Genomic DNA, 18,432 nt, shown 5'->3' on the forward strand with positions numbered 1-18,432 from the left:
CTCACCTGACAAAGACCCACGGCTTATTATTTCATGTTGTCCCCTGGCTCTGGTGCCATCTTCATGCTGACTTGCAGTTTATAGCTCCGTGGCAGACATTCCTCAGAGTGCCATCCTCAGGTGACCAACTGCCTGGCTGATGTCTTCACTCAAGAGGTCTCAGGGTGACCAGTTCAAACAGAACTCTCAGCTTTTATTCCATTTCTCCCCAACCTGTTCCTTCTCCAGTCATCCACTTCTCAGTAAATAGCACAATTACCTGTTGCTTGCTCAAATAGAAACCTCATAGTTATTCCGAGGTCTCCTTTTTCTTCATCACTCGTACTCCAGTCCATCTACAAGTCCACTGTTCTGATTCAAGCCTCTAGTTCACCTCTTGTTGGAATTGGTACACTGGCCTTCAAATGGTCTCCCTGGTTTCACTCTTGCTTTCCTAAAACATCTCCTTCGCATAGCAGCCAGAGTGATCTTTTAAAGAAATGTCAGATCGTATCAATCCTTGCTAAAACCTTTCAGTGGCATCTCTTTAAAAAAAGAATAAAATCCAGAGCTTCAGCTCTGGCTGGCAAGGCCTATGTAATCTGGCCCCTCCTGGCTCACTGGGCTTTGTCCCATCCTACCTGCCACCATCCTGTGCCACACTGCAGACATCCACCTCCTGTGCTGCAGCCCCAGCGGCCTCCCCTCTCTGCTTAGATGTGCCAAGCTGGTGCTTACCCCAGGGCCCTTACTTTTGTTGTTCTCTCTGCCAGAAATATTCTTATTCATTCGTTCTACATATTATGGGTTTTTTGTGTGTGTTATGACACAATTTAAAAATTTTTATTCTTTATTTTTTAAATCGACCAATAATTGTATATGTATTTATGGTGTACAACATGACGTTTTGAAATATGTATACATTGTGCACATCGTTACTGAGTGTCTTCTGTGTTGCCAGACATTTTCTAGGGTCTGGGGATATTGTGATAAAGAGGACTGACAAAAATCCTTGCCCTTATGGCACATCTAACTCTTTCTTCTAGGCTTTTCTCACATCTAGCTCTTTCATATTCCTCAGGCCTTAGACCTGTTTATTTCCTTACTGGCATTTTCATAACTTAGTTTATTTAGTTATGCACCTACTATCACATGAACACTTATTAAAGACATCAGTTGTGGGTCAAGCAGACACTGTGCCAGGCCCTGGGCTAAGTACTCTGTATTCATTGATATCTTATTCACATCATATACAACCCAGAGAGATGGGCCTTCTTGTTATCCCCACCTTAAAACAGAGAAACGGGCTCAGAGAGGGTATCTTTCATCTAGTAGCTCAGGCCCTCTGTTTGCTGTGCAGCACTTTCTTTCCTTGTGACAGTGTTAATGATGTGACAGTAACAGCTCACATTGCTCACTTATGGAGTGCCAGGCACTGTAAGAACCACTCTGCATGGATGATCTCCTACTAATTGTCATGGCAGTTCTGTGAGATAGTTGCTGTCATGGTCTTCATTTTGTAGGTGGTGAAACCAAACGAGAGTTGGAGTGCCTAGCTCAGGGCCACAGAAATACCGAGGGGTTCAGCAGGGTTTGAACCCAGGCAGTCTGACTCCAGACTTGATGTTCTTAATCATTTTACACGTAGTTTTGTACATAACGCATGATGTCTTTAATGATGTTTTTGCAATTTCTCATGCTCATAAGTTGATAAACAGTTGAGGTCATCCTATATTCAATAAGCTCTTTTAAAGCATTTCTGTAGATGCATTGATTCCTTATCTTGATAACAGAGATCTTAAAAAAAAAGCCTGGCTCCTATTTTCTTAGACTACCTGCCCCAAACATCCCTTGTCTCTGCTACACTAGGGCAGGGATTAAACAGTGTTCACTTGAATCTTCTCTCAGCAACTGACCAGGAAGAGCGCAGTTTATGGTAACAGGTGGAGCCAGAACCACATTTTCCCCACGTGTTTGGGTTTAACTCCCCACAGGACACAGATTATTAGAGGAAGGAACTTTGTCTTCTGACTGTTTATGTTTATATTTATATTCTTTATGGTTCTTTTACACAGCAGGTGTTTATAACTATTTGGTAATTGAAGAGTTTTTTTGATATTTTCAAGTTCAGTGCAAAGTTGAATAACTGTATACATTAACAGTTTTATTGATAGATTGTTTTAGAAGTATGTTTACAGCTATAAAAATATGCTTTCTCTTTTTTCTTTTATTGAATTTTTCCCTTACTGAGCTTTAGGTCAAAAATAAGTATATTATGAAAGGATATGATAAAATTTCCTGTAAGCCTGTCAGATTTTTTTCATCAGTTTACAGTGTAGAGAATTGTTAAGACTACTATTCAGGTCTAGGTAGTTTGCTTCTAGCTACAACATGTTGCAAAATTACAAAGCAATAACTATAAGAAACGCAAGCTTTAAGCTAAGCAATATTTCAAGCAAAATGAAAATGAAATCAGTTTGTTATGTAAGACTCTGACATTATACTGATACGTTTCTAAAACGAAATCATAGCTTTGTAATAGAAATTAGGGGCCAATGGTTTATTGCTTCACTTATGGTACAATGTATAAAATAATTACTTAGATTTTTCTTTTATATTTTATAAATATTTTAAACATGCGGTACTGTATAAAAGCTATGTTTTCAAGTTAAAGACTAAGTAACTTGTTTTTTGTTTGTGATTCTTATTTTAATAATAGTTAAAATGTTTGCCACTACCTCACCCACAACAAATTTCTATCATACTTTTAGTCATATAAACAATAATAATTAGAAGATGCTCGATGCTCAATTCTCAGGGTCTCCACATACACCATTTCATGAGACTGGGAGAACGTGTGTCTGCATACATGTTTGCTCAGAACATAGATTCCAATAAGGACAATCTGAAGATTGCAAAAGGAATGATAATAGTAAAAATGTGTGTGCACACATGTGTATGGTTTTTACCACACTACGCTAGTACGTTAAATTAAATATAATGTCAATATTGAAGAAAACCACCTGAAGATAAGTACAAAGTACTTACTGTATTTCCAGATTATCAGTCAAATCAGTCTAAGATGTTGATTAAGATTTTAGTAAAATCACACAATGAAACAGGCATCTTTTAACAATTCAAAAACTACAGTAAAATTTGAGTTCTTAATTTTCATCTTAGAAAATTTGGGATACTTTATGAAAAAAATAGATTTCCCGGCCTCTTTTCATACAAATTATAAAAGTAATGGGCAACATCTTCTCATTCCTAGGGCCACCTGAGAGAGAGATCCCTATAAGGAATGTAAGAATTAGAAAAAATAGGAAATTCCTCCTACTTTTAGGTGAGATTCAATGAGTAAACAAAATGTTTAGAAAATGCTTGTATTTTATAGTTTGGCCAATTAAAAGATAAACACAGAGGGAGTGAAAAAGAAGATAACTTTTTTTTCAAAGAGAGAAAGCCAAAGAGAGGAGGAGGAGCATTACACACCAGAAAGGCCTGGGCGGGCGAATGGGAAGACAGGGCTTCAGGAGCTCTGGGCTCCTCTCCCAGCCTCTCCATCAGAGCCGTGCACCCAGCTGCCCCAGACCCTGTGCAGTTGCAGTTGTGAAGCCAAACCGATAACCACACCCAGTGCATTCCTTGCAGTTTCCATTGCTTTAAACTGAAAGTGAGATTTAACCATGCCTATGAGTCCCATAGCCTAGAGGTAGTGGGTTAGGGTCATTTGTCAAAAACCAATAAAAAGCACACCAGAATTTCTCCTTTGTCTTTCTTTTAGATATTTTTCTCCTATTCAAGTTTGTGACTAAAATAAGGTAAATATGAACCATCAAGATAAAAGATTCCCATGATGAGGTACATTGACTTTTTGTTGTTGTTGTTAATTGTTTGTCTATTAAGAAAAACAATCCCTTAGCCCACATATTCATTTTCATAGTTCAGGAACATAGGTCAGTGACAAACTTCTATGAAACTCAATCCAAAGAAGTTTTTTGCATTAGGAAATCACTTTGCACTCTGAAAGATAACAGCCTTCCTCATCTCAAAATCTTTCATGGAATCATAATCTCTGTAGAAATCTGCATATGCCTTCTTTCTTGGTTCAGTCACAGCAAACTTGTAGAAAGCTGCAACCCCCACGGATACAGCGAATGCTCCAACATATGAAATCACAGACACCTGGCCAGAAGGCCACACATCTGAAGTTTCGTCCAAGCACTGGAAGCCATCATAGTTATTGTCCCTCTACACCAACGTCCTTTCTGGCTGAAAGAGAAACAAACTCCACATTGACTTTTTTTGGCTGAGACAAAGTGTGAGAAAAGAGGGGAGTTTTCCACACTTTATTTTAATCAGATTATCAAACATAAATATATATTAAGCACTTTTTAAAAATGCCTATAGTGATCCTTTGGAAATATGAGACTTGCCAGTGTTTGATTTACAGGGACCCATCCATGCATTCACATATAACTTCCTTTAAAAAATGGCAAAAAAGGAGTGTGAGCTTTGTTTTTATTTGTTATTTAGACTTGCTTACTTGTTGTTTGTGAGCTCTTTTGAGGTTGGTTTGGTACATTTGGTTTGAATACGCGATGTGATTGTGTATGTGCTGCCGCTAGTCTTGCTCTGCCTTGGCGGCCATCACCAGCTGATCCAAGCCCTTATTCCAATGAGCCTAACCAGAACCTTTGAAGCCTTAGTACAGCTCACCAGAAAGTCTTGTCCAGTTTGGTAAATGTTAATCCATGAGGTAGTATCTATTTGCCATTCCTGATTTATAGGATTCTCTACTGAACCAAGAATGAAAATTTGGGATCATGATGTTTGGCCGATTCATGTTTTTCCCTGTCCTTTACACAAGGGTAAAATGATAAAATACTAGTTAACATTGTGAGTATTCATGTAGGTACCAAATATTTGCCTGCCTTCTTTGCATAAGGAACTGTGCAGAGCCCTATGGATGAAGGTAGAATCTGGTGAGATGGGAGAAATCCCGTAATGAAAACCAGTGACTCCTTCTCTATTTGTACTTTTCTAGTACTGTTGAGGATAGAGGCTTGTCAGTGGATCCGTTTCCAGATAAATTGGGCTTGTCAGTGTAAGTCCTTCAATTCTTTCATTTTAACCATTTTTGATAAAAAAAAATCTCTTAAAAAGATTCTTCCATACTTAAATATAGCAAGCCATGTGTTCTTTTACAGACAGAAGTATTAAAAGTAATCACGTCTTTTCTTGTTGACTCCTAATCAGCATCATGAGCATGTTACAATAATTTCTTTTATTAAACTGTTACTCAGTGATATATTCAGATGTTGTTAATGTGTATGGGACCTTTTTTCTACTACCCCAGAGCAATAAAAGACATCGAACCACAGATGCAGAAAGCTCAGAGAACTCTCAATGAGAATAAATACCCCTCAATAAAACCTAGCCACACATACCTAAAAATATTTACTGCATACATGATGAAACCTATATATTTACTAAGCAAACCTAGCCCATCTTGCTTTTGCTCAAGAATAATAAAGATCTTTTCCTATAATTACCAGCACAATCATTAGTTCAAGACTTTCTTACAAATTCTTATCTTTACTACCTTACTTATCTATAATACAAATATCTAAGTATCTCAACCAGCCAAAATACATTATTACCAAAACAAGGTACAGATCATCCCACACAAAGTTGGTGCTGCTTAACATATCCTTGAATAGTTTCAGTGCAGCTGCCAAAACCAGCCACTATACTGTAAATGATTCCTAATTATCAGATATATCCAATTATAATTATGAAAACTAGTTCTGTATGAGAAGTCCCTTTTGGCCTTTATATCCATTTGATTATATTGCTAGAGCCATGGTATGGCAGAAGTGAGAGCCTAATTGTGGTTCCCAATTAGATTTGATATCTTTTCAGTTTCCGAACTTTATTTTGGAAATCTCTTTTTAAGATATATTAGTATATGAGTACTTCACAGAGAAATGGTTCATCTGATTGAGTAATAAAATTATAGGCAACTGTTGCTTTAATTGTTTTTTAAAATATATGTGCAAAAGCTACACAGCAGCTTGATTGGCTACAGTATGAGAGCATTTGCATGAAAATAGTGGTCTGCTGTCTTTAAATGTGTTGTAAAATTCTGGTGGCAGACTCACAGCAGTGAAAGCTACAAGATAGGATGGCATCCAGAACAAGGCTAGGTTTGAAAAAAAAAAAAAAAAATGAAGCACAGACTGTTCCGTTGTCTTAAATCATCATCTGATGTTATTAATTTGGAATTGAGTAGATGATTCTGTACACATCCCTGCTGTACCATTAAAAAGCGTGTAATAGAATTTTATAATCTTGCAAGATTGGAAGCCACAAAGCTACCTGTGAATAGGACAGCTGAAGAAGTCCCAAATGATAAGTCTTCCTGATCTGGAGCCAAAACACTTCAATTTGTTATTCATAAAACAATATAGTGTTCATTTGGATGGGTCTTTTGAAGTGAAAAACAAGGCCTTCTCCTCATGCTGTACTTTAATAGAAGACACCTGTCCCAGTCTTGGACCCCTAGCCATTTCATAGTACTGTGCCTGGTGTTTGCTCTCTATCCTATGAATACTAGTGCTATCAGCTATTACCTTGGCAGGCCAGGGGGGAAGTGGAGAAACACTTGGGAAAATAGAACAACCTGATGGTTTTTGTAGCGATGCCTTGAATATACTAATGGATAATTGACAAAATCAGGCAGATGTTTAAAAATTGCATACCTTTTATTATGGTGAAATTCAATTAAAGCCTGTAGCTTAGTTAGTAGGATTGTACCAGTTTCAATCTCCTGCTTAGAAATTGTACTGTGGAAACTGGGTGAAGGGTATATAGGAACCCTACCATTTTTGCAACTCTTCTGTAAAACTAAAATTATTTCAAAATCAATTTTTTATAGGCTATTAGAAATATTTTTCAGTCAACCTATGTTAAAGAAGCTTTACCTAAGAAAAACTGCAGGAGCAAAATTAAGAACATTTCTGACTACCAGTCTCATTTTTAAACTTGAAATTTCTCATTAATATAAGCATATGTACACAGATTCATCTGAAAATTTCATTTGTATTTGAAAAGAAAAGGGAAACAGCATATTGACTTGGGATAAATAAGCAAACACCAGGGAAAGTGTGGCCCCTGCTGTTGTTTTTTTCCTTATTTATTTTTTTTTTTTTTCAAAAGATGACCGGTAAGGGGATCTTAACCCTTGACTTGGTGTTGTCAGCACCACGCTCAGCCAGTGAGCGAACCGGCCATCCGTATATGGGATCCGAACCCGGGGCCTTGGTGTTATCAGCACCGCACTCTACCGAGTGAGCCACGGGCCGGCCCTTTTTTTTTTTTTTTTTTTTTTTTTTATTATTATTATCTATTTATTTTTTTCGTGACCGGCGCTCAGCCAGGGAGTGCACCGGTCTTTCTTATATAGGATCCGAACCCGCGGCGGGAGCGTCGCCGCGCTGCTAGCGCAGCACGCTACCGAGTGCGCCACGGGCTCAGCCCTTTTTTCCTTATTTTTATTTTGGTACACAACCTCCATCACACGACTTGAGACTCAACACTGGCTCTTTGCATTTGGGCCCCTTTATGCCCCACCCCGCTCCCTGCTCCTCCCAGTTATTTATCTGCCTTGACAGAAATGATGATCAGACCTCTGTGGCAATGGAAATAACTTATTTAAGTTAAGAAATTATGGCAATTTAAAAAAATTTTGGTGTTTAGAAAAGTCCTTCAAAAAAACACCTTTAAAAAAAACAACCCACATTAAACAACTCTGATTGATATCAAAATATTTTCTTGACTAACTTACATATTATAATGTAGCTCCACTAGAAGTTGAGCTGTGTATGGTAGTGAGGAATCTTATAATGTTGCATATATTCTATTTGTCTGCAAGACACATGGCTTTGTGGAGAGCAGAACAAACCAGCCTCAACTTTCCCACTTACTATCTCTGTGACCTCAGGCAAGTTGCTTAACATCTTTGAGCACTTGTCTGTCACCTGTTTTTCTAGATAATAATACATACTTTCCAAATTTAAATGAGATAATGTATGTAAAGTTGTTAGCATAGTGCCTGGAACATGGCAGATACTCAGTAAATGTTAACTAATATTGTTGATATAATCATTTATACAGTTGCCTACACTATATTTTTATCCCACTTTCCAGACTAGTCACAAATTATTTAAATGTCATAGTCAGTAATATTTAGTATTCCTGTGAGTAACCTTTCCTGTCTTTCCAGTCTTTCCAGCCAGTTTTTTGTTTATCACAGTCCTCTTTCCCTCCAAATACATGAGCAAATATGTAATTTCAAACTATGTTCATAATTCACACAGAGTACTTTTTACCAGTGAGGTTCTTATTGTTGTTTTATGAATTTAAAGTTGCTCACAAACAAATCATTTGTAAATAACACTCATCTTTTTAGATCGGTCTCAGTATTACTTTTCCAAAGTTCTGTATTCAGACACTTCCTCATTAAAAAAAAAATTTTTTTTTAACTCATGTTATCTACAACATAACAAAAATTGCACATACTTCATAAGATTGTGGTGAGGATTACATAAATTAATGTATGTAAAATGTATAGTGCCTGGAACATAGCATGTTTTATATAAGTATGTATCGTGGTTGCTGTTACAATCATTTATATCATGCTCTGTCTTTGTCACTGAAGTTTCTCATTTGACTTTAAACCTTTTGGATCTTCTAGAGATTTTTTGCTTATTGTAAGATATTTATTAGTATCCATTTCAAATACAAAATGATTTCTTAATATGTTCTTAGGCTAATTATTATGACCAGGTGATAGTGGAAAGTTACACTTATCTGTGGAGATTCTATTCTTAAACTGTCTCCAGCCATCTGAGTCTATTTTGATTGTGTTTTCTTCCCCCTGGCAACCAAATTTTTTTTCTGCCCTAGATTACAGCAGGCACCTCTGTGAAGCCTTCTCCGTCACCTCCCTTCTCTCATAACCTCTCCTGTCCCCATGTAACTTCCTCAAAAATTGAAGTTAGGGATTGTTATTTTTTCCCCATGACTCTATAGTGCCCAACACCTAGTAGCTACTCAGTAAATGTTTGCTGAATTTATGAATTGCATAGCATCTTTGGTTTCCTCCTTCTGTATGACATGTAATTCACATCTTATTTGTTCTTTATGATTGCTTATAAACTTTGCATCATTACTAGTATTTTGGGTCTGTTTGGAGTAAGCTGCTCTTTAAAACCCTTGAAGATATCAGCAAATTAACTGAAAATGTCTCAGTCATTAACAAAAGTCCAGTTTATGTTTTGAATTCCTTTTCTAATAATTTGGTGAAGTGAGTAATGGTGTTAAAACTGGCATTAACCTGATAACATACAGATTTTGTCACTTAAAAGTAAAAAAAGGGTGGCTGGCCGGTTACTCCGTGGTTGGAGTGCAGTGTTGTAACACCAAGGTCAAGTGTTCAGATCCCTGCACCAGCCAGCTGCCAAAAAAAAAAAAAAAAAAAAAAAGTAAAAAGATGTTATTCCACTGTCTTGTTTCTTATTCTATCTCCAATCCTTATAAGAGCTCTGGAGAAAATAATGCTTTCTACAAAAGCACACAGATATATTTGCAAACATTAAAACACTTACTGAAAATATACCAAATACAACACTTAATGGCAATACTGTCTTTAGAAACCTGTTTATAATAAAACTTTTTTTAGTTTATCTCTTTGACAAGCAAGGTTATAAAAGTCTATGTGATAGCTGCACAGTAGTCCAGTAAATTGAATAAATACGCTTTCAGAGAATCATTCTCATTAGTACGCATGGAAGGAAATGTTGGCACCACACACTATTATGTGTCTAAGTTGTTAGGTAGCTAACATAATCAGGTGTCTGACGTAAGAAAAGCCCAGTTGACAGAGTAAACAGGGCCATGTGTGTTCTGAATTTATATGGCATCTTCTCTCTGTAGTGACTCTCTCAACTTTCCAAATATATTTTTGTCATTGGGAAAGTATTGAGAGTAGGAAATTAGTACTAACTTTGCTGTTCTTCTTTCAGTTATGGCATATTTGATCATACCTAAACATGTCACAACACTCTTAGTAGGCCATTATACTATTCTAACCATTTAAATTAATATATTCAAGAGATCTTTTTGGTAATACTTGTGGTCATTATTGCAGTGCATACTGTTATTTATGCTAAAGGTCCTATCCAGTGCTATTAGGCAAGGAAAATAAATAAATAAAAGGTATCCTCCTTGGAACGGAAGAAGTAGATGATATGATCGTCTATGTAGAAATATGATGGACTCTACAAAAGAGCTATAGAGCTGATGAGTTTAGCAAGGTTGTAGAATACAAGATCTGTATACAAAAATCAATTGTTGATGATCAGTTTCTAAGTACTAGCAGTGAACAACCAGAAATTGAAATTTAAAAGATAATACCATTTACAATAGCAATAGCACCAAAACATATGAAATACAGATAAATCTGACAGAACCAATGTAAGACCTGTATACTGAAAACTACAAAACAGTGCTGAGAAAAATTAAAGGAGGTCTAAGTAAATGGAGAGTTATGCCATGCTTATGAGTAAAAAAACCCCAATATTATTAATACTTTCATTCTCTCCAAACTGATCCATAGATTCCGTGCAGTCCCAATCAAAATCCCATCAGGCTATTTTGTAGAAATTGATAATATGATTCCAAAATTTATATGGAAATGCAAAGAACCTAGAATAGTCAGAACAACTTTGAGAAAGAACAAATTTGGAAAACTAATACTACCTAATTTCAAGATTTATTATAAAGCTACAGAAGTCAAGAAAGTATGGAAGTTGCATCAAGATAGATCTGTAGATGAGGACAGAACTAAGGGTACGGAAATAGACTCACATATATGGACAATTGATTTTTGACAAGAGCAATAATTTCCAATTGCCAGAATAATTCAATATCCATATGTAAAAAGAAAACAAAAGAACTGCAATCCATGTCTTGTACCATATACAGGGTGAGTATCCCTTATGCGAAATGCTTGGGACTAGAAGTGTTTTGGATTTTGGATTTTTGGATTAGGGATACTCAACCTACATAAAAGTGAGCTCAAAATGTATAGATATAAATGATAATATATGATAGATATAAATAAAAACAATAAAGCTTCTAGAAGAAAACACAGGATTGAAAAATCTGTGTAACTTTGGGTTAGGAAAAAATTTCTTAGATATGACACCAAAAGCAAAATCCATAAAAGGATAATTTGGACTTCATGAAAATTGAAAACTGTTCTTTCAAAGACATAGGAGAATGAAAAGATAAGCCACAGACTAGGAGAAAATATTTGCAAATGACTTGCATCCAGAATATATAAAAACTCTCAAAACTCAGTAATTTAGATAACAGACAACCTAATAAAAACATGCAAAACATTTGAATAGATAGTTGACTGAAGAAGATATATGGATAGTGCGTAGGTACATTCAAAGAAACTCATTATTAGTTGTTAGAGAAATACAAATTAAAACCACAATAAAATACTACTGTACACTGTTAGAATGGCTGAAATTAAAAAATGCTGGTAATACCGACTGTTGGAAAGGATGTGGAGAAACTGGAGCTTATGGGAATGTAAAATGTTGCAATCACTTTGGAAAAGTTTGGCAGTTCTTAAAAAGTTAAACATATACCAGTCATGTTTTTTTTAGGTATTTTATTCCTAGGTATTTCCCAAAGAGAAATGAAAGCATGTGTCCATATAAAAACGTATATACAAATGTTCATAGCGGCTTTGTTTGCAATAGCTAAAAACTTGAAATATTGCAAATGTCCATCAACAGGTCAATACATAAATTATGATACATCATGCAATGGAATATTACTCCTCAATAAAAAAGGAATGGACTATCGATATCTGCATGACATAGATGAATGATAAAATAATTCTGAGTGAAAGAAGCCAGTTTAAAAAAATTAATGTATGATTACATTTGTGAAAAAATTCTAGAAAAGATAAAACTAGCCTATAATATAGAGTGACAGAAAGATCAGATTACTTAGGGATAGCAAGGAAGGGCAGGAAAGAAAGGACACAAGAGAACTTTTTTTTTACACAGAGACACCTTTTTTGGGTCATGGATGAATTCACTATCTTAATTGTGGCCATGATTTTGTGTGTGTATATGTGTGTGTGCTTGTGTGAAAACTTATTAAATTGCATACTCTAAATGTGTGTGGCTTATGGGATGTTAATTATACCGCACTAAAGCTAAGAAAAAAAAATTGTGCAGGCTCTGCTGTTTAGAAAGCCTGGTTCAAAGATGAATAATAGGATCCAACTCTTAAGGGGGCGGTTGTGAGAACTGTGGGTTTAAATATGTGATCAGAGATAAGACCAGTGCCTTACTCAGCACTGTTCACCATTTCATGTGACTTTATCTCGTCCCCGACTAGATCATAAACTCGTGGTGAGCAAGGCACCATGTCTTTGCCATCATTTTGCTCAGTTTGAAACTTGGTATGGATATTTGGATAATCCTCAGCATATTACATGAACAGTACAAAAAATGTTTTGACAAATTTTAAATTAATACTTAGGTAACAGAATTAGCATCCTTCAAACATGTGAATATGCATAAGGATTTTAGAAAGAACTGAGGAATTTGGTGTTCTGTATTCTGGACTAATTTGTGAATTATGGTACTTACATATTTAGAATTGTAGGGGAAATATTTAAAATATTTCATCGTCTTAAAGATATAGTATTATTTTTATCTGTGTATGTATGATATGCACACACACACGTATGTGTGTGTGTATCATACTTATTCCCTGAAAATTGTTTCCTTTGAGCACTCTAATGTAGCTATCACCCTTGTTTCTTTGACTTATTTTAGAATGCAGTTAAGTCCTTGGGAAAGTCACTTATGTCATCAGTGAAGAATGCCACCAAAATAGCTTCTCACTTAAGTTCCCATCCCAGAGTTAACTCACAGGAGGTTCCGATAAATTCAAATATTTAATAACTTGTATTTTTTTTTCTCCTTAAACACAGGCCCTCTGGTCCTGGCGGCAGGATCATGTGGTGGATTCTTGGCAGTCAGCAGTCTGTGGAGCTTTTGCAGGTGCAAAGGATTATATTATACTGGGAAAGACCAAAGAGGGGGAGAAAAATGTGAAAATATTAACTATGCAAAAACAACATTCTTTAGAAATTCCAGATTGTTTAGATGAAGAGAGCTCCACTAGTTGTTTGAGAAAAAAAGTGTTTTAGAAAAACTGCTAAAAAGCTGTCTCCCTGAAAGACAACCAATTTGTTTTGACAAATTTTTTCTTTTTCTTTTTATCTTTATTAAAGACTTCACTCAGGCCCTTGGATTATCTTAAAGATGATTTATAAAGTTCTCTGTGGGAAGAGAGTTGCTGTGGGTGCAGGGCTAACTGTGCAGCTGTCTGCCTTGAGCAGTGCCGGAGGTTTAAGCGCTTTCTGCAGAAAGCAGTGATTCACGGTTTGTGTGACATGTTTGACAGCACTGTCGATTAACTACTGTCAGGAGAGCAGAGGCTACTCCACAACTCACTGAAGGCTAAACCACACTGTGTAGAAAATATGGCCATTTAAACATCTGGGCATTTTCTAGTCATTAAAGGAAGAGCAAAGTGACAATATGCAATATTGTGTTATCCATCACTGAGTCATATGAATTTTCCAGTGAGCTTTTAATGAGAACTCAGCTGCTTTAATGAATCTATAAGTGATGCATTTTTAAAGCCCATAAGAGAAATATGTATATTTTTTTGTTACAAAGAAAGGTAAATTAGAATTACAGTTGAAAACAAGTGAAAATTTGTCAGACAATTATAAACTGTTTAGATGCAAAACCAGTAAACTGACAGGTAGGTTTAGGGTGTCAATTTTATTGGAAAATAGTTCTTTTCGAATTTGTTTAATGGTTGTGGGATTGGGTTTTTTGTTGTAGTTATTAGGAAAACAAAATATACATTTTGTAGGATTCTTTATTAATAATTAAACCCATTTGGCTTATAGAATTGATCATCAAAAATAAGAATCTTGCCTCTAGACATGAAACCAACCCAGACTGATTATGATGGGTAATTGTTTCCACATGACACATACTCATTAGTTGTGTTAAATAAGTAGGTGGTCCTGATTAGTTTTCCAGAGGTTAGGCGTCTTTATTCTCCAGTCCCTAAGAGAAATGTGCAGTTTTGTTGACTCCCTCTTGGATCCTGGGGAGTGAGCATTATGGAAATTTAGTTATCCTGGATAAGAAAGGCTACTTCTTAAAGTTAACAATACTATATACAACTTTCAGTGTTGAAGTAAGAAACCTATATCTTCTGATCCCATTCCTTAAATAGATAATGCAAAGATTTGCTTGCAGATACATTGTTATTATTTCATTTGTTACTTTTTCTGAATACTACTCTGTAATAGGCCGTAAGCACTAACTTTGCCAGGAGGGAGAGAAGGAAACTTTGTCAGGCATCTGCCATATGTGGTGGGAACGTACCGTTCAGGCCCCTTCAGTGAAGGTGACCCTCCTGAGGAGCAGCATCATAGCCTGAGCTCCACTGACACCAGAAGTGACACTGGGATGTGGAGAGGGGAGTGAGTTGCCCAAAGTCACACATCTAGCGCATGCTGAGCTGTATGACTTATAAGGTTGGCAAGTCTCTGGTCTGCCTCCATCTCAGGAGTGAGACCTTGGAGGCTTTCTGAGTGCCAGTTTCCTTACCTGTAACATGGTAGCAACCATTCCTATCTTAAGGGATTAAGTGAGATAATGTATGTGTTAGTACTTTGTAGTCTGTCAAATCAAACAGATGTAAAGAGTTATTACTCTTTCAATAAGAACCACCAACGCCCAGAAAGTGATAAGCTGTTATCACAATCATTCGTCTTCTCAATTACACTGAAAGAATACTATCCTATTAATAAAGTTACTATACAGAAAAATCTCCTCTTATAGCTTGTAGCTTTTTAAATTTCTCCAATACAATGATCTTATTTTTTCAGCTGAGGTTCTAATAAGTTCGAGGAGTTTGTCCAAAGCCTTCAAAGAAACCCATTGTCAGTAGATCCACATATATTTTGCAAAAGATAAATACATTTCTTGTTTATATCCTTTTTTGTTTTGAAATTTTACGTGACACTAATGTTGATCCAGAGGAACAAGGTTCCTATTTTAAAACGTTTCTGAAGGATAAACATCACTTGAAAATATTCCAAATTGTGAAAATGTGCTATTCTGTAAGGGTTTGTTGCAACACAGCACTACACAGTATGGAGAAATGAATAATGACTTGCCATGTTGGGCAGCCCCTTTAAGGCACGTACACGCTGCACTTACAGACTCTCTACCCTTACATGGCCATAAAGGCAGCGATAAAACTTGCCCTAAACTCAGAAATCAGATTTCTCATGCCTGTGTGTGTTTCCAAGTTTAAATTGGCTAAATCATTGCAGATCAACTACTCTCTGTGCCGTCCCTGGCAGTCTTCCTTGCCTGTGCTTGTTTTATAAACTACTTGGCACAAATATCCAAAAATGTTTTTTGAGACTGAAGGTGTTGATGGCTTGTCATGCTTAGAAATTCCCTTGGCTTCTGGTCAGGGGTTAAACTAGGGGGGAAGAAAAGATGTTGCCAACTTCCTTATTTCAAATTAACTTCTCAACATAAAACTATAATGCAGTCTAAGTAATTAAGACATTTGCTACTATAGTTATCCTCGTACTCTAGTATTTTTTGATCAATTTCTCATAATAAACACCTCCTTACATTCTCTAAGAGAGATGAGGTGGGTAGGGAGAGAGAGCTCTCAATCTCCTCATGGCCTTGAAATTCTAGAATAGGGCGAAGGATTATTTGGGTAACAAATGAGAAGGCCTGACACAAGCTTTTAAAACACAAACAAAAACACATTTGTTGTCGTGGAAGTCTTCCACATCTGGACACTTGTTTGGAGATCACGCAGAGGAGGTGCAAGCAGGCACTCTTGTTCCTCCCTGACCATCAGGAGAACAGAGCCTGGAGAAGCAGCAAGCGGCAGCACGGCCCCCCAGGGCCTACTGCTGCCCCATCAGCTGCTCAGCTGCTCCTCAGATGTGACAGCGCCAGACCTGTTGTAGGAAGGTGACTGCTTCGCCTGTGAGAGGATAAAGAATCTGCATTTGTTCCCCCAAGGAAACATGAGATGTGGTTTTATAATAAGTCTAGTTTCCCCTGAAGCTAGTCCTTCAAAGCAGTTAGCCTAACGTTTAGTCAAAACCTAACTCTAGTGAAGACCATAGAAGATTGTTTCACATGTGATTTGAACACTAAAGCAGCCTACAGTTGCTGTAGCAAATAATTATTTTGTGTCTGATATGTTGGCATGTTCCTTGTATTTATTACCAGTAGCTTACAGTTCCCTTACATAAAACGTAGAACATAACTACATTTTAACAGAAAATTCAGGTCCCTACCTCCTCCCCACTCTGGCCAGTTATTCTACTATATTATCTTCACAAGTCCTTCTTATAGCCTTATAAAAAAAACATTGTGAGATTTGTGAATTAAGGAAATCTTTGCTATTTGAGGACATTCAAATTGATTTATCAATAACTTACATTAGTACAGTTTCCATCATGGCAGTAAAATTAGGACCTATGTAAGCATATGTGTTTCTATCTCTCACTTTTGTTCATATTATCTTCACAAAACATAAATCTCTAAGAGAATATTGGCAGACATCCACAGTAAAGGAATGGTTAACTTTTGCTAATGGCTAAAATAAGTTTGATTTGAAGTATTCAAATTTATTATATGTACCTTGTCAACTTTTAGGTCTTTTTAATTGGTTTAAGATAGCTTGTGAACATTTCCACATAGGAAAATGCATTTTAACAGTCCTGCAAGTTTTAATTTGTCTTATCCTGTATGAAAGCCGTCATGCAGTGGAAAGAGTACTACTACTGGAGTCAAGATACATGTGACTTTGAGTGCCAGCTCCATCCTGGGCAAGTTGACTGTAGAATGGGAACAGTAATACCTGTGCAAGTGAGATAAAATAATCAATGAGTGCCTAGTGCATTCCTGGCATGCCAGATATGGAGTGAGTACAGCACAGGTATTAGCTCCTACCTTCATCTTCCCTCCCTTTTAGAGGATGAATTGAAATTTTCAATCTGGAAAAACTATAGACACTTGTCCAAAGCACCCATTAAGCATTTTTGAGTGCCTCCTGTGTGTGCTGGGCAAGATTTATGAAGAAAACCACTCATTGTCTCTGCCCACCCAGGAAAGAGCTAATTACTTTTAGCACTACTGTGCGCCAGGCGCTATTCTAGACACTTTGCGTAGACCCATTTAATCCCTGTGTCGTATCACTCTTTGAATTTTATAGATGAAAAACTGAGGCCACTAGAAGACCAGTGGCCAAGAGCTCTGGTTCTGGGGTCAGAATTAAGATCAAGTCTCAACTCTGCACTCATTCTTCCTAGGAGTTATTAGCCTATATAAGCTTCTGTTTTCCCACCTGTAGCGTAGAGTCATAGTACTATCTACCTCATGAGCTACTTTAACTAGAGAATAAATCATTTACCTAAGGCCTGTCAAGTGGTAGAGCAGGGATTTAAGCCTTGGTCTTTCTGACTCCAGGGAAGGGTTCTTTTGGGCTGGCCGGTTGCTCAGTTGGTTAGAGCGTGGTGTTCATAACGCCAAGGTCCAGGGTTCAATCCCTGTTGCTGGCCAGCCACAAAAACAACAACAAAAAAGAAGGGTTCTTTCAGGCCAGAACCTGCTACACCTTGCTGCTGGTAAGGGAAACAAAATCAGATGTAATATTTCAGGGTGGGAAGTTTGAGATAATATGTTTGTTGTCTTTCTTTCCTTCTCCCTTCTTTTCCTTTCTGAGTTTTTTTTTTTTTTTTGGATGGATGGATGTGAAGCTTTCCTGGACTGTGTTCTATAATTAAAGTATATTTACTCTTCTAGTGCAGAATATGTGGTTAAGAAAAAATTAAAAGAGGATTTCAGGACTGGGTCCATCAAATTTTTAAATACCCCAAGTTCAGCAAGTCTCTGAATTTCAGGCAACCTTTGAATTTGAAACAAAGCATTTCACATATTTGTAATCCACAGGTGGCGAAAAGGGGATTCTAATGTTCATGTTAATTGATGCACCCTAGCCCTAAGGGGTGTGACATTTATGGGTAACCAAAAATGGAACATAAAAGCATAAATAGGTACACCTTTTAAAAAGTCAGTGTCATCATAAATGTTACCATATGGCAGAGGTTCCGTGCAATGATCTTATTTCAGCAACATATTTAGAAAGATATTTGGCAGAGATCAAATAACCTTCTTGTTCACAAGCCACAAAAGTTGGAAAGTTGTGCTATTTTTGGAGCAC

General features: G+C 36.7%; 1 protein-coding gene and 1 non-coding gene across 4 annotated transcripts in view; both read left to right on the forward strand.

The window, feature by feature from the left end:
- Window positions 1-18,432, forward strand: part of SLC25A26 (solute carrier family 25 member 26) — a 155,834-nt gene that overhangs the window by 123,640 nt on the left and 13,762 nt on the right. For all 3 annotated transcript variants that reach the window (XR_010024847.1, XM_063113333.1, XM_063113334.1), the window contains one exon: window positions 13,070-13,139. Coding sequence is in view for 2 of the 3 variants with exons in the window: in XM_063113333.1 (XP_062969403.1) it covers window positions 13,070-13,139 (70 nt within the window). In the remaining variant the exon portion in view is untranslated. The remainder of the gene's footprint in view (window positions 1-13,069; window positions 13,140-18,432) is intronic.
- On the forward strand, window positions 17,697-17,772 carry TRNAM-CAU (transfer RNA methionine (anticodon CAU)). The gene has a single exon. It is a non-coding gene; the product is annotated as a tRNA-Met (tRNA).

The sequence above is a fragment of the Cynocephalus volans genome, chromosome 11, assembly GCF_027409185.1.
Source record: "Cynocephalus volans isolate mCynVol1 chromosome 11, mCynVol1.pri, whole genome shotgun sequence".
NCBI lineage: Eukaryota > Metazoa > Chordata > Mammalia > Dermoptera > Cynocephalidae > Cynocephalus > Cynocephalus volans.